This window comes from Chiloscyllium punctatum, chromosome 22 (assembly GCF_047496795.1).
Source record: "Chiloscyllium punctatum isolate Juve2018m chromosome 22, sChiPun1.3, whole genome shotgun sequence".
NCBI classification, from domain to species: Eukaryota; Metazoa; Chordata; class Chondrichthyes; order Orectolobiformes; family Hemiscylliidae; genus Chiloscyllium; species Chiloscyllium punctatum.
In genome coordinates, this window is record NC_092760.1 from 88,390,803 (window position 1) to 88,418,375 (window position 27,573).

A 27,573-nucleotide genomic window follows, 5' to 3' on the forward strand; every position below is an offset into this window, starting at 1 on the left:
AAACACTTCCTATTCACGAACTTATCCAAACATTGTTACACCATCTATTCACCACTTTCTCTGGCAGTTCATTCCATATATGAATTCCATATATCTGTGTGAAAAAGTTGCCCCCAATATCTTTTTTAAATCTTTCTTTTCTCACCTTAAACCTATGCCCCCTACTTTTGAAGTCTCCCCCATTAGGGAAAAGACCCTTGATATTCACCTTATCTATGCCCCTCATGATTTTATAAACCTCTATAACATCATCCCTCGATTTCCTACACTCCAATGAATAGATTCATAGCCTATCTAGCCTATTTTTATAACTCAAACCTCCATTCCCAGCAACATCCTGGTAAACCTTCTGAACCCTCTCCAGTATAATAATATCCTTACAAAAACAGGGCAACCAGAACTGCACACAGTATTCCAGAAGAGGCTTTATCAATGTCCTTTGTTACTTCAACATGACATCTAACTTCTATACTCAAAGGTCTGGGCAATGAAGGCAAGCATGCTAAATGCCTTCTTGATCACCCTGTCTACCTGTGATGCAAATTTCAAAGAATTATGTACCCGAGCCCCTAGGTCTCTCCTTTCTACAACACCACCAAAGTTTGCAGGTAAATTATTTTTGATTTGATTTCTTTTAATTGAGCTTTGACATTAGAAACATAGTTCTATATTCTTCATGCCTTTGTACATGTACACTCAAGACAATTTATCAAACAGTAAAAATTTAATCATATTGTGAAATTTAAACAAGAATTTTCCATAGACTATATAATGGAGGCTCATGATGTTATTTGAGAATTTAGGTTCTAAGGTATAGGAAAATAGACTTTAGTTTTTATTTCTTTGAACATCTGCTTTAAACTTACAACCTGAGCCATATGACTATTCTTCTTTTTTAAAAAAAGTGTTTTACAATTAGCTACACTTAAACAAAATGTAATTTAATTCCTCGCTTGCCTAATCAAATCAAAATTATTACTTATTGAAAGATAATTCAATCTTAGACAACCATAATCTATAATATCATGGCCTAAAATATCCCCTACTGTCAAGCCAGGGACATATCGTGGATTGATGAAGGGTGCAGGCCATTAGTCACACCAGGCTGACATGTCAATCTGGTGAAACTAAAACAGGAATCGTTTACCAAAAGGCGAAACAGGATCAATGAACAGGGCTCAGTGATTCCAAAAATCAATGGATTAGGTCCGTGCTCTGCAATCCAGACATGAATGGTAGTGGACAATTAAACAATAATTTGGATGTGGAGGTTTCACAAATATCCCTATTTTCAATAATGGGGAGCTCAGTACATCAATACAAAAGACAAGGCAGCATAATTTTAATGATTCATCTCAGCCTCTTGAGCTCGGCAGCACCAGGTGCCAGTCTTCACCTAATACAATTCCATGTCATATAGAGAAATTACTGAAGGCACTGGATACTTCAAAGCCCTGACAACATTATAGCAATAATGCTGAAGACTTGTTCTCCAGAATTAATTGTGCCTGTAATTAACATGTTCCAGTACAGCTAATGGGGTCATCAACAGTACTATCAAATAGCATTTGCAAAGGAATTATTTGCTCACAGGTGCTCAGTTTATTTTCCACCAGGACTACTTGGCTGCTGACCTCATTCCAGGCTTGATCCAAACATGGACAAAAGACCTGGATTCCAGAGGAGGTGAGAGTGATTGCCCTTGACATCAAACCAGCATTTGGCTCGGTGTGGCATCAAAGTCTTGGAGATGAGATGAAAACTCTGCTTGAGTGAAGCCATACCCAGCGCAAAGGAAAATGCTTTTAGTTGTGGAAGGTCAATCATCTCAGCTTCAGGACAACTCTGTAGGAGTTCCTAAGGGTAGTGTCTGAGGCCCAACTATTTTCAGCTGTTTCATCAATGACCTTCCCTCCATCATAAGATCAGAAAAGGAGATTTTTGAGGATGGTCGCTCAAGGGCACTATGTGTGAAATATATTGAAATACTGGATGTAGGTTTGCTCACTGAGCTGGAAGGTTCGTTTTCAGACATATAATACCTTGCAAGAACTGTAACAAACACTACATTGGACAAACAGACAGAAAACTAGCCACCAGGATACATGAACGTCAACTAGCCGCAAAGCAACATGACCCACCCTTACTAGTATCTTTACATATGGATGAGGAAGGACACCATTTTGACTGGCACAACATAACCATCCTAGGACAAGCCAAACAGAGACACGCACGAGAGTTCCTAGAAGCGTGGTATGCCAACTGGAACTCTATCAACAACCACATTGACTTGGATCCCATTTAACACCCTCTGAGAAAAAGAACAGGAAATGACATCACCATAGGAAATGGCATCGCCAACCCTAGGAAACTCAACCATTTAAATAGAAAAATGGGCTACACCACCAGTGCTTCATTCAGAGGCTCACTGAAGATGTTGCCTAATATGATGACAAAATGTCTGAAAATGAACCTTCCAGCTCAGGGAGCAAACCTACATCCAGACCTCAACCTGAGCTTCAAATCTTCTCAAGGTCACTAGTATTGAAATACTCAAATACTGTAGCCACCTGTGTACAAGGCTGAATGACCATGTAGTAAGGTCGGCCAACATGAAGGCTTAAGCTGATAAGAGGTAAGTATCATTTGCATCACACAAGTGCCAGCCACTGACCATTGCCAGCAGGAGGAAATCAAACTATCTCTTGTTAACATTCAATGGCATCACCATTGCTGAATTCCCTCACTTCCACCTCCTTGGAGTCAGCATTGACCAGAAACCCAACTAGACAAGCCATATAAATAATAAAAACAGGAAGTGCTGGAGAAACTCAGCCAATCTCACAGCATTTGTGGAGAAAGAAACAAATTTAATGTTTTGAGAATTATATTACTCTTCTTCCTGGTAGCTACAACAGTAGGTCAAAGTCTAGGAATTCTCCAGTAAGTAAGTCATAGAGATGTACAGCATGGAAACAGAAACATCGTTCCATCATAGAGATATCTCAAACCAATCTACTCCCATTTGCCAGACCTTGGCCCATATTGCTCTAAACTCTTCCTATTCATATACCCATCCAGATGCCTTTTAAATGTTACAATTGTACCAGCCTCCACCACTTTCTCTGGCAGCTCATTCTGTACATGTACCACCTTCGGAGTGAAAAAGTTGCCCCTTATATCTTTCCCTTCTCATCCTAAACCTATGCCCTCTAATTCTGGACTCCCCCCACTGCAGGGAAAAGAAGTTGTCTATTTTCCTATCCATGCCCCTCATGATTTTATAAACCTCCATAAGGTCACCCCTCAGCCTCCAGCGCTGCAGGGAAAATGCCCCAGCCTATTCCACCTCTCCCTACAGCTCAAACCGTCCAACCCTGGCAATATCCCTTTCAAGTTTCACAACATCCTTCTGATAGGAAGGAGACCAGAATTGCAAGCAATATTCCAAAAGTGGCCTAACCAATGTCCTGTACAGCTGCAACATGACCTCCCAACTCAATACACTGACCAATAAAGGAAAACATTTCAAACGCCTTCTTCACTATCCTATCTACCTGCAACTCTACTTTCAAGGAGCTATGAACCTGCACTCCAAGGTCTCTTTGTTCAGCGACACTCCCTCAGACATTACCATTAAGTGTATAAGTCCTGCTAAGATTTGCTTTCCCAAAATGTAACACCTCACATTTATCTAAATTAAACTCCATCTGCCATTCTTCAGCCCATTGGCCCATCTGATCAAAATCCTGTAATCTGAGATAATCTTCACTATCCACTACATCTCCAATTCTGATATCATCCGCAAACTTTCTAACTATGCCTCTTATGCTCACACCTAAATCATTTATATAAATGACGAAAAGTAGTGGACCCAGCATCGATCCTTGTGGCACTCCACTGGTCACAGGCCTTCAGTCTGAAAACCAACTGCCCACCCCATTCTCTGTCTTCTACCCTTGAACCAGTTCTGTATCCAAGTGGCAAGTTCTCCCTGTATTCCGTGAGATCTAACCATGCTCACTAGTGTCCCATGGGAAACCTTGTCGAACGCCTTACTGAAGTCCATATAGATCATATCTACCGCTCTACCCTCATCAATCCTCTTTGTTACTTTTTCAAAAAACCTTAATCAAGTTTATCAGACATGATTTCCCACACATAAAGCCATGTTGACTATCCCTAATCAGTCCTTGCCTTTCCAAATATATGTACATCCTGTCCCTCAGGGTTCCCTTCAACAACTTGCCCACCACCAACGTCAGGCTCACTAGTCTATAGTTCCCTGGCTTGTCCTTACCACCCTTCTTAAACAGTGGCACCACATTAGCCAACCTCCAGCCTTCCAGCACCTCACCTGTGACTGCCGATGATACAAATATCTCAGCAAGAGGCCCAGCAATCACTTGCCTAGCTTTCCACAGAGTTCTCGGGTACACCTGATCAGGTCCTGGGGATTTATCCACTTTTATGCGTTTCAAGACATCCAACACTTCCTCCTTTGTAATATGGACATTTTTCAAGATGTCACCATCTATTTCCCTACTTTCTATATCTTCCATGTCTTTTTCCACAATAAATACTGATGCAAAATACTCGTTTAGTATCTCCCCCATCTCATGCGGTTCCACACACAGGCTGCCTTGCTGATCTTTGAGGGGCCGTATTCTCTCCCTAGTTACTCTTTTGTCCTTAATATATTTGCAAAAACCCTTTGGATTCTCCTTAACTCTATTTGCCAAAGCTATCTCATGTCCCCTTTTTGCCTTCTTGATTTCTCTCTTAAATATACTCCTACTGCCTTTATATGCTTAAGAATTCACTCGATCTATCCTGTCTATACCTGACATATGCTTCCTTTTTCTTAACCAAACCCTCAATTTCTTTAGTCATCCAGCATTCCCTCGACCTACCAGCCTTCCCTTTCACCCTGACAGGAATATACTTTCTCTGGACTCTCGTTGTCTCATTTCTGAAGGCTTCCCATTTTCCAGCTGTCTCTTTACGAGTGAACATCTGCACCCAATCAGCTTTGAAGGTTCTTGCCTAATACCCTCAAAATTGGCCTTCCTCCAATTTAGAAATTCAACTTTTAGATCTGGTCAATCCTTTACATCACTATTTTAAAACAAATAGAATTATGGTCGCTGGCCCCAAAGTGCTCCCCAACTGACACCTCAGTCACCTGCCCTGCCTTATTTCCCAAGAGTAGGTCAAGTTTTGCATCTTCTCTAGTAGGTACATCCACATACTGAATGAGAGCATTTTCTTGTACACACTTAACAAATTCCTCTCCATCTAAACCCTGAACACTATGGCAATCCCAGTCTATGTTTGGAAAGTTAAAATCCCCTACAATAACCACCCTATTATTCTTACAGATAACTGAGATCTCCTTATAAATTTGTTTCTCAATTTCCCTCTGACTATTAGGGAGTCTATAATACAATCTCAATAATATGATCATCCCTTTCTAATTTCTCAGTTCCACTCAAATAACTTCCCTGGATGTATTTCCGGGAATATCCTCCCTCAGCACAGCTGTAATGCTCTCCTTTATCAAAAATGCCACTCCCCCTCCTCTCTTGCCTCCCTTTCTGTCCTTCCTGTAGCAATCATATCCTGGAACATTAAGCTGCCAGTCCTGTCCATCCCTGAACCATGGTTCTGTAATTGCTATGATATCCCAGTCCCATGTTCCGAACCATGCCCTGAGTTCATCTGCCTTCCCTGTTAGGCCTCTTGCATTGAAATAAATGCAGTTTAATTTATCAGTCCTACCTTGTTCTCTGCTTTGTCCCTGCCTGCGCTAACTATTTGACTCACCTTTGTTCTCAACCATACCAGTCTCAGATTGAAATGTTTCCTCGCTATCTCCATGCTGAGTTTCACCAGCAATTTCTGTTTTATTTCAGATCTCCAGCAAGCACAGTTCCTTGTTTTAAGGAACTAGCTGTGAGTGTAAAGAAATGGCTACTACTGCTAATTTTGTACAGCTTTTCTTCTCCTTAATTAATGCCCAACATTATACCGATAGAATTAGATTTTAATGTCACGTATACCCAAGTATATGAATACAGGAGTACAGTGAAAAATGGACAAACTCACCATTGTCCAGTGCCATCTTGGTTACAAACCAGAACTTGATAAAAACAAGCAAAAATAACAAAGCCAAAAGGCTGGAGAAACATCCAGATCTTAAAGTCCAAGTCTAATCTACATAAAGGTGATTGGAACCACTGATGCAGAATCCAGGCTTCATCACGGCCTGGAGTCTTGGTCAGCCTGTAAGTCTCGGATCGATCGCCAGGGGAATCTGTGTCCTTGCAACCGGTGATGTTGCCACTTCCACCTCTGACCACCAGGAAGCTGCCGTCATTTCTCACACGGCCTACTCTCACTGCCAATGTTATGCTGCCACTACCTCTGATCATAAGAGGAGCCTGGGTGGAACCACATTCACCACTGCTCCTGAATCGCCTCTGATCACCAGGAGGAACCACATCTGCCACCATTCCGCAAACGACCCACTTTTGCTGCAGACAGATGCAATTGCATGCAAGATCCTTAACGACCTGTAATCAGAACCCCAACCTGAGCTACAAATCTTCTCAAAACTCGCTGACCTATAACCTTTTTTATATGTTGTGTGATAAAGTAGAAGATGCCAGTTTTCCCTGATTAAAGCAATTAATCTTAGCATGTACAAGATGTAAGCATAATTTTCTAAATTTTGGGTCTTTGTCTACCTTATGAAAGTGTCTTTGTTTCTTTTGAGGAGTAAGTGCATGCTCCAACTGTAAACAATTAGATATAGTGTTGTTCTGTTTAAAGTCCATTAATCATGTTAATTTCTGACTCAGAAATTCTGAGGGAACTAAGTAGAAGAGTTGCTCTGATCACATCAGACATGTTAAGCTAGACCCCCCCCCCCCCCCCCTTGAAAGTATAGGTATAATGTTTGTCTGGCCCTACCCTGGGGAAACAGAACTTCGTCTGATCTCACTATCTCAGGGGACTTCACGGAGCATTTCATCAATACTGATACTCCAAAATTGATATCCTTTAACTATCCTGTTAAACATTAGAGATCCTTTGACTCAAAGAAGAGCAGAGATTCCATCAATCAACAGCACAAGAAACTAGGTTATTTCAGATGGTGATGCCGACACCAGAAATAACTTGAGTTGCCAAACGAAATGGCAGTAAATAAAGACGATCAAATCACAAGTGAAATCAAGTCTATACACACAACATTCTGTTGTGCCAGATTAACCACTGACATACTTCCCCAATCAGATATCCTATTCATATCAGACTTTTTTTAGGGAATGAAAGTTTCACAATACAGGATGCAGCAGGTCTGTCTTGTGTTTTGTTTACTTCATTAGATGTGGATATCACTAGCAATTTGTTGGACACCCCTAATTGCCCTGTCTGGAACCATAAATAGACTAGACCACATATGAATGGCAGATTACCTCCCCAAAAGATATTAGGAACATCGGAAGAGGAGTAGGCCATTCAGCCCCTTCAGTCTGTTGCATCATTCAATGAGATTACGGCTAATCTGTGTCCTAACTCTGTAAACCTGTCTTTGGCCCATATCCCTTAATACTTTTGCTGAACAAAAAATGTTATCTGTCGCAGATTCAATCTTAATAACTGATCCAGCATCCACTGCCGTAATAGAAGAGAGTTTCAAATCTCTCCTACTCTGTGTGTGTAGAAGTGCTACTTAACATCTCTCCTGAATGGTCTGTCCCTAATTCTCAGACTATGTTCCTAATTAGATTAGATTAGATTACTTACAGTGTGGAAACAGGCCCTTCGGCCCGACAAGCCCACACCGCCCCACTGAAGCGCAAACCACCCATACCCCTACATTTACCCCTTCACCTAACACTATGGGCAATTTAGCATGGCCAATTCACCTGACCTGCACATCTTTGGACTGTGGGAGGAAACCGGAGCACCCGGAGGAAACCCACACAGACACAGGGAGGACGTGCAAACTCCACACAGTTAGTCGCCTGAGGCGGGAATTGAACCTGGGTCTCTGGCGCTGTGAGGCAGCAGTGCTAACCACTGTGCCACCGTGCCGCCCACTAATTAGAATCATAGAATCCCTGCAATATGGAAAAAGGCCATTCAGCTCAACAGGTCCACACCAACTCTTTGAAAAGCATCCTACCCAGACTCATCTCCATACCCTTACCCTGTAACCTCTGCATTTTCTGTGGCTAATCCACCTAGAGTATGCATTCCTGCACACTATGACCAATTTAGCATGGCCAATCCATCTAACCTGCACATCTCTGGACTGTGGGAGGAAACTGGAGGACCCAAAGGATACCCACACAGACATGGGGAGAATGTCTGTGTGGAGTTCGCACTGTCATAAAGATATCCAGCACAGAAACAGACCTTCAGTCCAACTCGTCCATGCTGTCCCAACATCCTATATAAACCTCGTCCCATTTGCCAGCATTGGCCCATATCCCTCTAAACCCTCACCCGAGGGTGGAATCGAACCCAGGTCCCTAGCACTATGACGCAGCAGTGCTAACCACTGAGCCACTGTGCAGAACATAAATTCCCTCTCGCTTGGCTTGCCATTCTATGGATGATTGATGTGCCCAGGCCTCAACTCCTCTCTTGTGCCAGCTCCTTGCCTCCCCGATACTTAAGAGAACTATCTCCCTCCTTTCTCTCCATAACACTCGGAGGTTGACAAACCTCCACATGGCGAAAGTGAGTACTGCAGATGTTGGAGATCAGAGTCGAGAGTGTGGTGCTGAAAAAGCGCAGCAGGTCAGGCAGCATCCTAGGAGCAGGAGAATCGACATTTTGGGAAAAAGCGCTTCATCAGGAAAGGGCTTATGCCTGAAACGTTGATTCTCTTGCTGCTTGGATGCTGCCTGACCTGCTGTGCTTTTCCAGCACCACAAACCTACACAACACTTGCCCCAGAAGAAATTCCTTCACAAGTCAGTTTCAAACCAGAATCTCCTTATTCTCCAACTATGTTTCCCTCAGGGAATGTGAACATCTATCCTTTCGAGCCTCCTCAGGATCCCACAGACTGCAATAAGATCAGCAGGAGACCCCTGGGTCTCTGTGAACCCACGAGCACAGGCTTACCAACACCACAACCTGCCTTTCCTTCAAACACTGGAGAAATTCAGTCCAGCAATTATCCGTGTTTCAAATCTAATGCGAAATGCCCTCATGTTCCCATTGCCCAGTGTGCCACCATCTTGTCCTCTAGAATCCCCAATCAGTGAAAATAGTTTATCTTTATCTTCCCTGTCTTTTCCTGTTGATATCTTGAATATTTGGATCAGATCACCCGCTGACTTTCCAAATACTGGAGAAAACAGGCCTAATTAGCATAATTGCACATCATAACCCCTGAACTGATGGGAAAAAAATAGCATTTTAGTTACTTTTACTGTAGAGATAGAAACACACAACTTTATCATTCAGCATTCTGGAAGCTTCTCTATTCATATTGTAAACAACCCAGTTAGTCACCTGTCCAGGAGCAATCAGAGATGGAATTGAAACTCAAATACAATAAGCTTTTTAATATAATTTGGATGCATCATAACACAGCTCTTGGAACATGATCTTCTTCAACAAAAACAAAATCAGAAATTGTTGGAAAAACTCTGCATGTCTGGCAGCATCTGTGGAACGGGAAACAGAGTTAATGTTTCGGGCCCAGTGACTCTTCTTCAGAACACAATCTTTTGGTCCAGCTGTTTGAACACTACCCCAGCATCACAAGAGTCTGTTAAACTCAGCTGATATACTGATATAACTCAATTCTCAGTGAAACTAATTTAAATATCATAAACAAAATCAGAAATTGTTGGAAAAGCTCAGTAGGTCTGGGAGCATTTGTGGAGAGATATCAGAGTTAATGTTTAGGGTCCATGGACCCTTTCTCAGAACTGAACATCATAACTTAGTTAAACTTCATAATTTGACCTTTATGGCAGGATCCAAGATGTTTTACAATGGACACCTGAGCTGCAACATTAGAATGATGTGGGACTTAGACTGAACTGTAGGCTAGAATAAGACTAACAGTCAACACAGACAAACACTCCCAGGTCAAATCAAATCAAAGACTCGGCAGGTTCCTCTGAAGTTTCAAACGGATTTAAGAATGTCCCTTCACAAAGTGCTTGGGAGTTGGTGGGCTTTCCTATATCAGGTTCCCAAAATAAACAACGATCTCAGTTTTTGCCTGCCTGGTTTGAAGTCACTTTTTGTAGGTCATTGGGATCACTGGCAGTTCAAACGCCTGTGCTCACTCCCAATTTCCGACTCAGTGATTCATGCTGGGGTTTGTCATTCGCTATTTTAAGCAGAAAAATTTGTTGTCGCGTCACACATTGCATGACCCTGAGGACCCCAGGAAAAGGGATTAAAAGTGACCTCTCCCAGTGGGAAGATTGTTAACGACAAGTGATCCGGTTATTGCAGGCTCTCCTCACTGACAGGTAAGATAGCGCCTTTCTGAGTCTCTTGCTTTCAGATGTAGTTGTCATTTGGTTTAAATCATTTTTAAATGCAATTCTTCAAACATAATTGTCCGCATATATTTTCATGGCAGAGAAATATGTTGTAGCATTTTTTTACCCACTATCTAGAAGTAAACTCACATAAGCACAGAAATTACTATTACCAAGGTCAGTGTGATTAACACAGAGCACAGGACTGTAAAGGAGGGTACCAGTGCTAACACCACAAGCTCTAGTTTCTAAGCTAAACACATTTTAGTAAAGGTAAGGAGAGAATGTAGGCGGGAAGGTTGTTGACTGGCTCAGTGCCTGTTTTAAGGAAAAGTTATGAGGTTATGGGAATGTCTTGTCCTTTTATCAAAGGAAAAATATACTGGTAGTCAAGGCAGTCCAATCAAGGCTTATTAGGTTGATCTCCACGGTGGAGGAAGTTTCCTCACAGGAAAGCTGAAGGTAAGGTGGGTTTTGACTCATTGGAGTTTAGAAAAATAAAAGATTACATTATTGAAACATGCAAGATTTTTAAGGGATTTGACATAGTAGATATCAAAAGATTATATCCCCTCATGGGTGAATTCTAGGAACAGACAGCATAAGCTCAGAATAAGGAATTGCACATTTAAGACAAAGATGAGGAGGGATTTCCTCTTCAGAGGGTCATGAAACTGTGGAAGTCTTCACTACAGAGCACTGTCAAGGCTGGGTCATTCAGTATATTCAAGGGTTGGGTTAGATAGATTTTTAATCAGTAATGGGGAATCAAGGGTTATTGGGAAAAGGCAGAAAAGTGAAGTTGTAGATTGAGGTTAAGGTCAGGTGTGATCTCATTGAATGGTATAGTAGACTTAATGGGCTGAATGGTCTACTTCTGTTGCTTCATCTCAGAGTCTTATTGTCTGATAGATCGATCTATGTGTACATGTCGTGTAGAAGAGACTCAAATACTGCTGTGCTGCCTTTTGTAGTTGAATGGCTTCAATCATATGTAATGACTGCAGCCTAGGGAGTCCTTCAGGAGTGGGGAAAGGAGAGAAAATTATTTTTCAAACAATTACGTGCATAAGTTTTTTTAAGAACCCTAGTAAGTGTCCGGACTACGAGTGTGATGATGGACGAATGTAGACAGGACAAACTACAAACTTTTCTTACTGCTTTTAGAATTGTGAATTAGTTGTCAACATGGGATTTCCTTAAACTCTAACTAAAATGGACAAATCCACAATGTGAGCTGTGAGTGAGTTCAACCAGAAGACGTAAACATGAACCAATATGATCTTTATAAATATAGTCAAAGTTCTAATAGAAGAGGCTGTTTTCAAACAATTGCATTTAATGCTTTGCTACCTGAAACATTAATACTATTAGCTTTTGTTTAGTCATTTTTAAAAACACCATGCCCAAACAGGAAAAACAAACCATTGTCAGTAAAATTCTGTATAAACAGAGTCCTGTCACTAACCAAGTAGTGTGCGCTCATCTTCATTTACTAACGATAACTGATACTTCACCTAGTGATTCAGGATTAGCCCATCAGCCTATGTCCCGAAATCCACATTTTGATTTGTTTCTTTTAAAAATCAATAATTAAGAAGCATAAAACATCCAAAATATAGAGTAACTTCAATCAGAATATACATTTTTTGTAGTGTGCAATTCATTCATTTTTGTATGCTGTTCCTGACATTGGGTTTTTGCTCATCAGAGTAGAATAATAGTTTATTGTCACGATGCATTGTCCCGAGCTGTTGCTGACTGGTACTGGGTTTCCTATTGCCTTCTATCATTAGGGGTAGAACATGGGGACAGGTCCCAAGTCTACTACAGTCAGAATGGGAATTAAAATGTTTTGCCATCTAGTTAACTGAGCTAACCAGTCACCACAAAGTGTGGAATACATTTATAGATTAGTTTTTTTTATGGGCAAAGAGGGTTTCAAGAAGAGAAGCAATCAGTGAAATCACCCATCCTTCTGTTCAGTTTAAGTCACAGGCTGCCCTCGCGTATGGGGATTTATTGTCCATGCAGAGATGTCTTCCTTTACATCAGAACTGAAAGGTTTTGACAATTGCAGACAGAGTTAAAAAAAATTCAAAGTTTCAAAGTTAAAAATCGCACAACATCAGGTTACAGTCCAACAGGGTTTATTTGGAAGCACTAGCTTTCGGAGTGTGTGCGTGTGTCTAATCTTACACGCACGCACACCCTCGCAGACCTTCCCTCATGCACAAGTTCTCTCTCATATGCACACACATAAACCCCGCACACTCACACCGACACACACACCCTCTCACACATACCCCATCACACTCACGCACACACGTAACCAAGCTTACACACACACTCTGTCATGTGCACTCACATCCACACCACATGCACTCTCAATTTGTCACATCTACATGTGTCCACATATAAGTTTTATGGAGTGAATTTGGTTTTGCAGAATTACATTTTATTTTGTTGCATGAATCAATGTAAAACTCTGTAAAACTACACAGAGGGTTTGCAAATGTGTTGCTGGAAAAGCGCAGCAGGTCAGGCAGCATCGAAGGAACAGGAGAATCGACGTTTCGGGCATAAGCCCTTCTTCAGGAATCACCCCAGGTCATCTCCTCTGCAGAATTTCAGTGAGTCCCTCTCTCACTGCACACCCCAGGTCATCTCCTCTGCAAATCCTCTTACAAGGATGACTTCCTTGAAGAAGCTCTCTTCCTCCCTCTACAAGGATCTCAGTGAGTCCCTCTCTCACTGCACACCCCAGGTCATCTCCTCTGCTCTGATCTCCAGCATCTGCAGTCCTCACTTTCTCCTCCACAGAGAGTTTGTCAGTCTGACACAGCATTGGGACACAGACAGACTTCACACCTATTGTTTACAAACCTGAGCTATCTTGAGAATGTAATTTAAAAGAAGTTCAGGGATTTACATATCAAAGAACAGGAACCAGCATGTCCCATTCTAAAAGATGAAACTTTTAATCTAAGATTGTTTACTGTATCACATTTCCATGACACTGGATTGCTTTGGCTATAAATTCTGTGAACATGTTCTTAACCACCGCAACCACCTGATGAAGGAGAAGCGCTCCAAAAACTAGTGCTTCCAAATAAAACTCTCCGGGTCACCCACACCAACCAAACCCACCGTCCCATGGCTGAACACTTCAACTATAGTGTATAAAATAGATAAGTCCCCTGGGCCTGATGGCATTTATCCTAGGGTCCTCTGGGAAGCTAGGGAGGAGATAGCAGAGCCATTGCCCTTGATTTTTATGTCGTCATTGTCTACGGGAATAGTGCCAGAAGACTGGAGGATAGTGAATGTGGTCCCCTTGTTCAAGAAGGGGAGCAGGGATAGCCCGAGTAATTATAGGCCAGTGAGTCTCACTTCTGTTGTGGGCAAAGTCTTACAGAGAATTGTAAGGGATAGGATTTATGAACATCTGGATAGGAATAATGTGATCAAGGATAGTCAGCATGGTTTTGTGAAGGGCAGGTCGTGCCTTACAAACCTTATTGAATTCTTTGAGAAGGTGACCAAGGAAGTGGACGAGGGTAAAGCAGTAGATGTGGTGTATATGGATTTTAGCAAGGCGTTCGATAAGGTAACCCATGGCAGGCTAATGCAAAAACTACGGAGGTATGGCATTGAGGGTGCATTAGAGGTTTGGATTAGGAATTGGCTGGCTGGAAGAAGACAGAGGGTAGTAGTTGATGGTATAGGTTCATCTTGGAGCGCAGTTACTAGCGGTGTTCCACGAGGATCTGTTTTGGGACCATTGCTGTTTGTCATTTTCATAAATGACCTGGAGGAGGGGCTTGAAGGCTGGGTGAGCAAGTTTGCGGATGACACGAAAGTCGGTGGAGTGGTGGACAGCGAAGAAGGATGTGGCAGGTTACAGCGCGATATAGATAAGTTGCAGTAAGGTGGCAAATGGAATTCAATGTAGCTAAGTGTGAAGTCATTCACTTTGGTAGGAGTAACAAGAAGATGAATTACTGGGCTAATGGTAGACTACTTGGTAGTGTGGATGAGCAGAGGGATCTTGGTGTCCATGTACACAGATCTTTGAAAGTTGCCACCCAGGTAAATAGTGCTGTGAAGAAGGCATATGATGTACTGGGCTTTATTAGTAGAGGAATTGAGTTCCGGAGTCCTGAGGTCATGTTGCAGTTGTATAAGACTCTGGTGCGGCCTCATCTGGAGTATTGTGTGCAGTTTTGGTCGCCATACTATAGGAAGGATGTGGAGGCACTGGAACGAGTGCAGAGGAGGTTTACCAGGATGTTGCCTGGTATGGTAGGAAGATCGTATGAGGAAAGGCTGAGGTACTTGGGACTTTTCTCATTGGAGAAAAGAAGGTTTAGGGGAGATTTGATAGAGGTGTACAAGATGATTAGGGGTTTAGATAGGGTTGACAGTGAGAACCTTTTTCCGCGTATGGTGACAGCTGTTACTAGGGGACACAGCTTTAAATTAAGGGGTGGTAGGTATAGGACAGATGTTAGGGGTAGATTTTTTACTCAGCGGGTTGTGAGTTCATGGAATGCCCTGCCAGTAGCAGTGGTGGACTCTCCCTCTTTATGGTCATTTAAGCGGGCATTGGACAAGCATATGGATGTTATTGGGCTAGTGTAGGTTAGGTAGGCTTTGGTCAGCGCAACATCGAGGGCCGAAGGGCCTGTAGTGCGCTGTATTTTTCTATGTTCTATGTTCTAACTCTCCCTCCCACTCCACCAAGGACATACAGCTCCCAGGACTCCTCCATTGCCACTCCCTAAACACCAATGCCTGGAGGAAGAACTCCTCATCTTCCAACTTGGGACCTTCCAACCCCATGGCATCAAAGTGGATTTCACCAGTTTCCTCATTTCCCCTCCTCCCACCTTATCCCAGATCCAACCTTCCAACTCGGCACTGCCCTCATGATCTGTCCTACCTATCCATCTTCCTTCCCACCTACCCGCTCCACCCTCCTCTCCGACCTATCACCACTACCCCAACCTCCATCCACCTACTGCACTCTCAGCTACCTTCCTCCCGGCCTCACCTCCTCCCATTTACCTTACCACCCCTTGGCTCACAATCTCATTCCTAATGAAGGGCTTTCGCCCGAAATATCGACTCTCCTGCTCCTCAGATGCTGCCTGACCTGCTGTGCTTTTCCAACACCACACTCTTGAGTCTGATCTCCAGCATCTGCAGTCCTTACTTTCACCTTCCAGATAAACCTATTGGATTTTACTCTGGTGTTGGGTGACTTTTAACTTTGTCCATCTCAGTCCAACACCAGCAACTCCAAGACAAAGTTTCAAGATAATGATAAACCCAGGAGTGAGTGAGTGACTAAGTGAGTGAGTGAGTATGTGTCTGTGCCTGTGTGTGCGCGTAAAAGTGTGTGTGCACACATATGTGTGTGTGTATGTGTTTTCACATTTCTAACTCCATCATAGCAAGCTTTCTCATTGTAAATTTGCCTTTCTTTAATTGCAAAATATATCTTCCTTCACTGTTGCTACTTTTCAATGTGGTTAACAATATTTTCTGTGTTTTTTTTGGAATGAAAGAGGGAAGTTATTTGGAGGAACAAAGATACCAGTGTTCATCGTGTAGCAACACAGTCCCTTTTTTAATGTAGTGAATGGATCCACAGAGCAACAGTTTTAATTAAGAGAATATAGTGTGGCTTTCTTCCTGGGAGTACCTCGTACTTTGAGGTACTACCTACTATAATCAGTTTCTCCAAAGCCGGACAGTACTTGTGGAAGTAGATAGGATTGTGATGCTCACAGGGACTAAATAGCATTCCATCCTTACAGGCTTGGCATAGGGGCAGTCATACCTGGTGAGAGAGTCAAGGCTGTAGGAGAACAAAAAAAAACTCTGCCACAGAGAGAGTCAACTCCTCTGAGAGTGGGCGGCACGGTGGCACAGTGGTTAGCACTGCTGCCTCACAGCGCCAGAGACCCAGGTTCAGTTCCCGCCTCAGGCGACTGACTGTGTGGAGTTTGCACATTCTCCCCATGTCTGCGTGGGTTTCCTCCGGGTGCTCCGGTTTCCCCCCACAGTACAAAGATGTGCAGGTCAGGTGAATTGGCCATGCTAAATTGCCTGTACTTTTAGGTAAGAGGTAGATGTAGGGGTATGGGTGGGTTGCGCTTCGGCGGGGCGGTGTGGACTTGTTGGGCCGAAGGGCCTGTTTCCACACTGTCAGTAATCTAATCTAATCTAATCTAATGTCACCAGGATATTTTCTAGAATGATCCTGTACAGGGTGCAGTACACTGCTTGTGGGAAATTGCTTGTGGTGAATTATATTAAATATTTTTGACACAATCCATCTGAGAATCAGCAGAAAAATGCTTAAGATAAAAATGGACCTCCCATCATATACAGTAATATTGAAAGAAAAATATCTCTTTCTCTCCTATTTTGGATCCACAGGATAAATCACCTCAACTTTGGTCTTGTCTTATTGCTCTACAATCCTTTAATTAGATTTCAATCTTATAATTATTCGGTATAAGGTATAGAATATATTAGAACTGGTTAGAAAATAAAATTGTGATTGGATTTTTAAAAAATTATTAATAAACATTGATCATTTTGATGTACAAACAGAAATACTACATATTTTTGTACCGAGTATTCTTCCAACAAAATAGCCATTGCAGAAATAATGTATTTTACCTGTTAATTTTGTTATCAGAAGAGAAAGGGAACATTTGCATTAATATAAAATGGCATTTATGTTCCTGTTCCTGTTTTGAGTATTTGAATGGGTTACTGGGAGTAGTCAGGCATGTACAGTCATCTGATTAACTGGCAGAGCAGGCTAGAGCAGGGCCGAATGGCCTGCGCTCAGCAAACTCCCACAGACAGCAAAATGACAATGACCAGGAAAACTTCTTCCAGTAACATTGTTTAATAGAAGTACTGGCCAGGGGGTCAGAGAGAAATTCCCTGTTCTTCTTCTGCATAATGCCATGGGATATTTTCACATTCACCTGATCAGGTACATGCAGCCTCAGTTTAACATGTCATCAGATAAAAAGCACCTCTGACAGTGCGGTAGTACCACACCAAAGCATCCACTTTGATTCTTTTACTGAACACCTGGTGTTGGACTCAAACCAGATGTTTGCGATTTAAAAGTAAATGTGCTACCAATTGAATTACAGCTGACACTGCTACATTGTATAAACACAATCTTCGTTTTCAGAAAAAATGTGCCTCCAATTTCTCTTCAATATCACAATGAAGCTGTTTATGTGGGCAAGTTTTATATTTTTGTCAATAGCCACAAATTCAATAAGTGGAACATCTGCGTTAAAATGCTATGTTGCCTTTAACATAATTTCCTACCAACAGCATACTGCCAAACAATTTGAAAACTTGTCCTGCATGGTCCATGTATCTATTTATATATTTAGCAATGTTTATTATTATTCAGAGAAAGTTCTAGGACTTTAAAGTGCCTGCCAACATTTTGAAATCTATACATTGCTCCTTGAATGGATTAGGAACTTGCAGACATATCGCGTTGATATTTTTGTTACACGGCCAAATTGAAACATAATTTTTGTCATGGAATATTTAGGACATTAAAGTGCCTCAGTTAAATCTGAGAAGGCCAGACTATAATTAGGATGTGGTGTATATTTCTGTAGGACAGAGGATTTATCATTGATGACATGCATTGTTAATGCTCCTATTTATTATCCTCTGTGTTCAACACAAGTTTGTTCCAAAATGTTTTTCATTGCAATGCAGATCTTCTTCACCAAGTAGAAACATGTGTTTTTTTTTAACAGAATATCTTTTTTGTTTTAATTTATGGCATTTGGGCATCTTTGGTTGTGTATTTATTGCACATCCGTAACTGCCTTGAGAAGGTGAGCTGCCTTCTTGAACAGCTGCAGTCCATGTGTTGTAAATGACTCATGGTACCATTACTAAGAGAATTTATTGAGCTGTTTTGAGGCTTAAGGTCTAAAATTAATAGTTGATCAATGTTCCCACTGCTGCCATCCAAAGATTTTTTCCCCCACTTTTACTGGAGAGTCACACATCATGAGAGCGTATGATTAATTCTGACCTATTCTCCCATGGCTAATAAGCCACGCTAAAAAGACTTGTTGCAGTTTACTCAAACACCATGTCTATTGGATGGTGCTCATCAGGGGTAACGGTGTCTATGCAGCCAGAGCTGAGATATGTTGTGCAGATTCCTGTCCTCTGCTCTTTACACCCTTGTATGTTGGAATGATCTGAAATGACATACTATTTTTGAAGAGAAACACTGAGCCTGACTCTTTCTCTTTCACCTTAAATGTATATCCTAACTTTGGAAAAATCAATATCAATCTGACATCCCTGTTCTGCTTCCTCCCTCCAGCATGATGGTCTCACATTTCGTACAGATCTGTGTCCCTACTCTCTGACAGATCCATTAAAGTCCAAGTTGGAACATAGACATCTGTGCACAGGCTGAGGATCTAGAAGCTGGGGTCTTATCTAAACTAACCTTCAAATGGCATCTAAGTGGGTGTTGGCAGAGAAAACTGTTATGAGCTGATTCATCTTGCATGTTTTGTTTTAAAAATCCTGAGAAGTGTTTGCTCAGCAGACTAATAGCATTGTAAGCATTATCTCATCAATATGTTCAGAGATGTTATGATACACATCTGGAGCAGGTGGGACCTGAGGCCAGGTCTTCAGCCTCAGAGATAAGGACAGTAGCACTACACCATGAGGCACTCGCTGCATGTATTTTCAACACATTATTGATTCAATCTTGTCTAATTGCCGTTATAGTACCTGATTGTGAGACCCCATCAGAATGCATTGGCTGTTGGAAAACGGAACAGCAGGTTACAATGAAAATGCCTAAAGAAACAGTGATCCTGTGTAAATGTGACCAGCAGCTGGTATCGTTCGTTCATTACCCAATGCAAAATCCAGGCTATGGTCACAAGTGTGTAACAATCAGGAAGTGTTGTGGAAGGGGTTTGCTACTGTCTTACAATTGAGATAGTAACAATCTGCTCTCTTGGGTGGATTTTACAAGGTCCCAGTCTTTAATGCCATCCCGTTACTGTTTGGGATCTCACCATGCCCAACTTGGCTGCTGTATTTCTGACAACAGTGACAGCATTTAAAGGACATTGTTGGGTGTAGAATGTTTTCGTACATCCAGTGTCTGCAAAACCATTTAGTTGGATGCATGTTTGAGTCATTGACATAGGCCACTGGGTGACAGCCACTGTCAGCCGTAATGTCTTTGGACAGCCATTAATGGAAGAGGTGAACAGAAATGGAAAGCTCAATCCTAGAGAAGAAAAGAGGTCAGCAAATCAGGTATGTTCAGACCCACTATCTTTGTCTTGATGCAAATGTAGCAGAGACTGCTGGCTCAGAGTAGCAATGCCTATCATGGTGTTGATCACAGTGAAGTCCTTTGTCCCACGTGACAGAAGCCTTTCACCAAATTAGACAAACTGTGAAAGACTTGCAATGCAGCCTTTCTTCCTAATTCACAGAGATTTGCTATTCTGAAAATGAACCCAATTGATCCGTTAGATATAAACCAATAGAACATTTACACAAGCATTCATGTTGGTAGCAGACTAATGTATAAATAAGATACAACTCAAACATTCTGTGCTTTTATCTTATCTAAAATTTACGACCTGATACTTGCGACATAAGCACAATTTTTCCTCAATTGAAAACAAATTATGCTTTTCCAGATATCTTGAACAGATCTTCTACACACACCTTTTAACTGATTCAAGTTTTTCATGAAAATGTCAGGAGGTCAATAAGAGGCTGACAATGTTTCAGACAAAACCACAAGTTTAAAAATTAACTAGCTGTTGATCTAGTGCTAAAGGATGCACGTAGCTGTGCCTCTTGGAATTATCAATAATTTGTATTTGTTGCTACTGGCCCTGTCTATGTGGTAGCTCTCTTGCCTCAAGTCAGGAGGCTCAAATACTCTGGGAAATCTCAGCCGAGATCCAGTTGCACTCTGACTACTCAGATCCGCTGAGAGTAATGCTCCTCTTTTTGTCCCACTACTTCCTTTTACCTAGCTGTATTCTGCTGTGCTTTCTGTATGTCTTATGTCTAGAGCATGAGGGATTTGGGCCGATGCTCTCTCAAGTTGAGCAGAATGAGATGAGATCTAATTCAGATATACAAAGTGCTAAAGGAGATTGACAAAGTAGAGAGAATGTTTCTCCTTGTGAGGAAATCCAGAAGGAGAGGTCATAGTTTTAGGATAAGTGGTAGCAGATTTAAAACAGAAATGAGGAGAAATGACTTCTCTTGAAGGATGAATCTTTGGAATTCACCTCCCCCTCCCACCCACCCCCACCCAACTCCCACCCCAGAGTGCAGTGGATGCCAGGACATTGAGTAAATTTAAGGAGGAGAAAGACTAATTATGAAGGGTTATGAGGACTGGGCAAGAAAGTGGAGTTGAGTCTGAGATGACATCAGCCATGATTGTGTTAAATGGTGAAACAGATACGAGGGGCTGAACTCCTACTGCTACTGCTCCTATTCCTACTGCTAGTTCTTATTTCTAATTCACTGGAATTTATATCACAAACCTCTCCATTTCCCTTTTCAAAACAAACTTTGAAAAACTCATTTCTAATCATGTTTGTAGTGTCCTCTTCCCTTAAGTTCAATGATTTGTTTTGTGCTGCTATCCCAAAGTGCCTTGAGACATTATTTAAATAATAATGTCCTATATAAATGTAACCAATTATTGTCATACAGAGAGTTCACTGGGTGGAAATACAAAGGTTTTCTATAAGATTAATCTGGATACTTAGGTTAAAATGAACAGGTGAGTTATGCTCATCGCCTTTCTCGTAAAATAAGATTGACAACAGTCTGCAGAAAAAATAGTCTCCAAAAGTATTGGTTTCCCAACTTTGTGACATGTTTAGCCTCATTCAGGGAATGTTACAGCATTAAAGGTGGTCATTCAGCCAATCAAGCTGCATCAATTCTTTGGCAAGTGTTATCTAAATCGTGCCTGGCATTTTTCAAATACAGCACTGCAACATTTTCTTTTGAGCACACAATAATAGACCCAAGTTACTTTTGAAGGTTATGATTAAATCTTGTTTCCACCGTCCTTTCATCCTTACAATGTAGAAGAATTTTTCATCCTTTCTTCTTGGTTCATTTCCCAATTATCTCAAACTAGTGTCCTCCTGTCAGTGGAAACAATTTCTCATCAACAAAGCCCTTCATAAGTTTAAAAGCCTCTATTGAATTTCCTCAGCATTTCTAATCTCTCCAAGTAACTGAAGCCTGCATCCCTGTTACCATTCTCGTAAAACATTTCTGTGTCTTCTTAGATTTGTGCCACATCATGAAAAGAGAGGCACAACGTGTAGCCGTATCAGGATCTTATTTCGATTAATGTGTATAAGCTCTGGTCACTTCCCATTTGAAACAACAACATTGCATTAAACATGGATCTGAATAATCTCAAACTCAAAACACTTGTCAATGACAGGCTATGACTACATTAAAAAGTGTTTCTTCTTTCTATTTCTTAGTGCTTAAAATATAAGACTGCATGCAAGTTACACACCATGCCAAGTGGGAAATATATTGCTGTTCCTTCAGTGTTGCCAAGTCAAAATCCAGGAACTCTCTCTGGATGTGCCCAAACCAAATGGACTGCAGCAGCTCAAGGGGGGCCCAAGAGTGTGAGGGATGGGCAATGAATACAGGCCACATCCTGTGAATGAATTTTGAAAAAGGTCTGAAAGGCATTTGCGAAGTTTCAAATCTGATGGTGTCACTGTGACTGGTGATGTGGAAACCTTCATGTGAAACTCTTCTGAAGATCAAAGTACTTCCACCAATTAACATGAACCAAGTATCTTGGGCTAGGAATTTCAGTCTGACCATAGCTGATTGCTTCCCATTGCTGTCCTGAGCTGAGTTTTCTCAAAACTGAGAAACATCCTTACCACGAAACTTGGGAAAGGGGCAACTGGAAATTCAAAGCAAGCATTTTTCTTGTTCTTGTTGTTTGACTTGAATTCTCGAATACAAATGCACAGAAGAGGCTCTGCAATATCAGGTGGAGCGTGTGTTTACTGGGTGTTAATGTTTTATCAGATATCTGTCCAACATTTCCTTAGGGTGATAGACAACTCCAGAACAAATAGATGAACTGCTGTACCGTTGGTCGGTACATAATTGGTATCCTCTCGCTGACCCCGCATCAACATTGGTGACTATGTCATGGACAAATAAGTGGTATATTCATAAAGATTTAATGTAATTTATTTTCACAGGAGCTGACAAATTGAAATTGCACTAAATATTTTGTGAGTCTACATTTCATCTGCAGAACAAGCTGTAATGATGGCTGCCTGCTGAGGATGACTGTTTCAATTGAATCTTAAATCAGCTTTTGCATTGTACACATGAGATTACTTGAAGTAATTTAAAATTAATCTGATTTTAAGACTGAAAGCAGTGTAAACAAGGAGGAATAGTACTGTGACAAATTGGGCAGAACAGAGGCTCATGGTAAGCAGTGCTCCTAAACTAAAGAAAATCTGAAAATCCTGCATTTTGGAAGTAGTGACTCATTTTGTGTTGTGGTAACAAAATCAGTGCCAGCAATAGTGAGGTCTTTGAAGCAGAGTCTAGCTTCGAACCCATCTATTCCTGGAACCTTATCATGGTATTCCAGGCATCCCCTGTCTTCATTATGGAAAATGCACCAGACCCTGCTGTGATGACAGAGCTAATCTATCTAACCTGGCAGTCAATAATGTCTTATCACTGTCTGTGAGGAATCGATTCTTGTCTCACTGAAACAGAGCAGCAGCTGGCATTGGATCATGAAAATAAACACTCTCTCCAGATTCCTGGGATTTTCCAAGTAATTCAATAAAATCAATTGTAAAAATGTCAAAGATTTATATCACTTAGCAAGATTCAAACTGTGGTCAGCAACTGCAGTCAAAATATCCTTATGTGAATTGGAAGTAATCCTCTAAAGTGTTCAGTTCTGTAATAAATGTATTTAATTTAGAGAGAATGGAGAAATAAAGGTTGGGGGAGCTATGGCTTTTCCTATTGGAGCGAAGAAGGATGAGAGGTAACTTGAGAAAGATGATGAGGTATAGATAGAGTGGATGGCCAGATACTTTTTTCCCAGGGTGGAAATGGCTATCACGAGGGGGAATAATTTTAAGGTGATTGGAGGGAGGTTTAGGGGAGATGTCAGAGGTAGGTCCTTCACACAGAGCGTGGTGGATGCATGGAATGCACTGCAGTGGTGGTAGTAGAGTCAGATACATTAGGGACATTTAAGGGACACTTGGATAGGCAAATGGAAGATGGTACATTGAAAGACATGTAGATTAGTTTGATCTTAGAGTAGGATAAAAGGCCAGCACAACATCATGGGTTGAAAGGCCTGTCTTGTGCTATACTGTTCTATATTCTAAGTCTTTTCCCTGGGGTCAGGGAGTCCAGAACTAGAGGGAACTATAGGTTTAGGGTGAGAGGGGAAAGATATAAGAGAGACCTATGGGGCAACTTTTTCACACAGAGGGTGGTACGTGTATGGAATGAGCTGCCAGAGGAAGTGGTGGAGGCTGGTACAATTGCAACATTTAAGAGGCATTTGGGTGGGTATATGAATAGGAAGGGTTTGGAGGGATATGGGCCAGGTGCTGGCAGGTGGGACTAGATTGGGATGGGATGTTTGGTCAGCATGGACGGGTTGGACCGAAGGGTCTGTTTCCATGCTGTACATCTCTATGACTCTATGCTTAAATAGCTTTATCTTCGAATTTGGACATGTATTTTAAAACTTTGCGTGAAAAAGCACTTCACCATTTTTAGTCAAATTTGAAACAAACCTATGAATATCTCATTTATAAGGTCAACAGTGTTGTTGTCTGAGAGCGACTTTAAGAGTTAATCTTTGTCTTTCACTTGAATTGTTGACAGTTCTCTGAACATCAGAGTAGTGCTTCGAGTTTGCTGTACAGGGGTAGTGTATATTTGATTTAAAAATCCATGCAGGTTTTAAAGAGATTCTTTGAATTTTTTTTAACGAAAAGTTATGTCCTATGCTGCCTTGGGATATTTGAGTAATTGAGGTTATTAGATGTTGGTCATGATTGCACTGTTCAAAAACAAACACCACTGTTACAATCCCATTTTCCACTACTTGATGCATAGCCTTGTCTGTCTTGAGTATGTTAAAGATGTTTTATAAATGCAGGTTGTTGTTCATATGAAAGCCTGGTATGTTTATCAGAAAATCATATTTTCAATACAATAAAGAGTTTACTTTGTTAAATTAGATTGAATTCTTCTTAAGGGGATATATACCAACAAAGATATTCAAAACCTGAAGCACGTTCACTGATTATACTTCAATGGAGAAGACGCCAATGCAGATTGTAAAATATTATAGAGTCAGAGTTTTTACACCATCGAGAGAGGCCCTTTGGTTCATTGCAGTCACGAAACATGCATCTACTCTAATCCCATTTTCCAGCGCCTGCCCTGTAGCCTCATATGCGAAGGTGATTCAAGTGTTCCTCTAAATGCTTCTTAACTGTCGTGAGGGATTGTGCCTTTACCACCCTTTTAGGCTGTATCCATTTGTTTATTTCTGGAAGTGCAAACTAATCTATAACAAATGATGTAATTGGACCTCCACTGTTTATAGTGGCACATTTCTACCAAGCAACAATATAAATTCCAATAAAGCAACTACTGGGAAACAGACTCAAGCTGTCATGCATAGTCTGAGGATAATGGTACTCTGATAACAGATTATGGTACAATATCTGTTAGACACATTGACATTTTGTGACATTCAAATATCAGGAGACTGAAAAATAAAGACTAACAATATGGGAATGGATCGTCTTAACACTGGATTTTAAATCTGGCAGTATGTAAAATTTTAAAAACTTAATTTCTTGCCATTATGTAGTGAACTGTAATACATCACAATTGGCCACAGGAGGTCTGCGCTGCAATTTGATGTTAACATTGCAAAACACACTTGAAGTAACACCTCCTGCAAGCTAGTTGAAATAAACTCTGCTTTGTTAATGAGAGACCGAAATGTTTATTGTGAAGACGTTTGCATGCTACAAAATCTATTGCTAATGGGATTTAAATTCAGTAAATATATTATTTGGAAACCCAGGAACGGTCACATTTCAGTTTACAATGTGCCATTTACAAGATGCACTGCACACTTTGTTAAATCTCCTTAAACAGCATCCTCAAAACCCACGACCAAGTCCATCCAGAAGGATAAGGGCAGCAGAGACATGGGAACATCACAATCCGCAGGTTCCCCTCCAAGCCACTCACCATCCTGACTTGGAAATGTATTGCCATTCCTTCGATGTCGCTGGGTCAAAATTCTCAAATTCTCCCCTGAGCACTGATGTTCCACAGACTGCAGAGGTTAAAGGAAGCAGCTCACCTTTACAAGGGCAATTAGGGATGGGCAATAAATACTGGCCCAAATAATGACTTCACATAACAACAACTGTTTCATATACAAATGTCGTTACATTGAGTTAGATAGCAAATGACTTTCAGTGATTTATACATTTGTTATTGTAAATCTATTGCACAAAAACAACTCCCAGTTTTCTCTTCTGCTCCCTTTCCCTGTCCAGAAGGAACACCTCACTAGCTTTTCTATTTGTATGATATTTTCTAATCAACATGTGCAGTTATGTAAATGCATACCTCTGGAGCAGATTGGACTTGAACCCAGGCCGCTTGACCAGAGCTAGGGACACCATCATTACGTCACAAGAGCTCTTTTGCTGTGTTTTGCCTGGAATTATCTAATTCAAACTTCATTTCATCAAATTTTTCGTGACTGTTCAATAAATAGATCACAATGCAAGAACAAACAGGTACCACCCATGTGGTCGAGAGTAAACAGGATGCGACAGTGATGTGACATTGTTATACATGAGAAAGGCAGCAGTTATAGAACAAATTCTTGTCAAACCCAGTCTCCTGCAGGCAACTGCCCCTTTCCTTGGATATAGTCCATCTCCAGGGTCAATCACCTCAGACCAGAGAAAGCCACAGGATTTCAGAGTCTGGCTCCCAATAAAAGAAAGTGCAGTTTGTAAATGGTACTCACTCCAACCATTGTATGCCAGCAATAGAATGAATGTTGAAGGTGGTGGATGGGCTACGAATCCAGGAGGCTGCTCTATCCTGAAAAATGTAACGACCTTGAGTGTTGATAACAAGCGGGAAGTATTCCATCACACTCCTGACTTGTGCCTTGTACTTGGTGGATAGTCTTTGGGGAGTCAGAAGTTGGGTTCTGCACTGCAGAACTCCCAAACTCTGACCTGACCTTTAATCATTCTCTCTTTCTTTTAAGTCTGTCTCTGTGGCTGTATTTAAATGTTTGAATGTATGTGCAACAGATGTAAACTGATTTTGCTTAATAATTGGTCCTGTGAACTGCCTTGTTACTGTCTTAAACGTACAGTAAAGAAAAGCATTGCTATTTTGACTGATGTTATAATGGGAGATGTAATCATCTTAACGTTTTGAAACTTTGTCCTTTTTTGAAGGTTATCGACTTTTTGGGTGGCTATTTATGGTCTTGAAGAATACATTGTGTCCATATTTTTTGGTTATTTATCAGTTCTGGATTTGTCTTCTAGATTTTTGGGGTCATTATTTTCCTAGAAGATGCCGCAGTGGGGTGGTGGAGCCAAGTGCGCTGCCTGTGACAAGACAGTCTACCATGCTGAGGAGATTCAATGCAACGGCAGAAGTTTCCACAAAATCTGCTTTATCTGCAGTAAGCAAGCTTCTTCCATCATATCCACCCCCCCCCCCCCTCCTCACCCCCCAAAGAAGGTCTGAGGGACAATCTAAAACAATAGGTTGGGTTTGGCATTAGGGCCGCCCTTCCAAGCTTTAACCTATGAAATTCCTTTTGTCTGATTAGCTGATTGTTCTCCAGTGA

The 27,573-nt window shown here is 41.3% G+C and overlaps 1 protein-coding gene across 2 annotated transcripts in view; it reads left to right on the forward strand.

Annotated features, from left to right (window-relative positions):
• The first annotated feature begins 10,403 nt into the window (after nucleotides 1-10,403).
• Nucleotides 10,404-27,573, forward strand: part of csrp3 (cysteine and glycine-rich protein 3 (cardiac LIM protein)) — a 39,232-nt gene continuing 22,062 nt past the window's right edge. For both annotated transcript variants that reach the window (XM_072591773.1, XM_072591774.1), the window contains exons 1-2: nucleotides 10,404-10,514; nucleotides 27,266-27,405. In XM_072591773.1, the coding sequence (XP_072447874.1) occupies nucleotides 27,294-27,405 (112 nt within the window). In that variant the 5' untranslated portion in view covers nucleotides 10,404-10,514; nucleotides 27,266-27,293. The remainder of the gene's footprint in view (nucleotides 10,515-27,265; nucleotides 27,406-27,573) is intronic.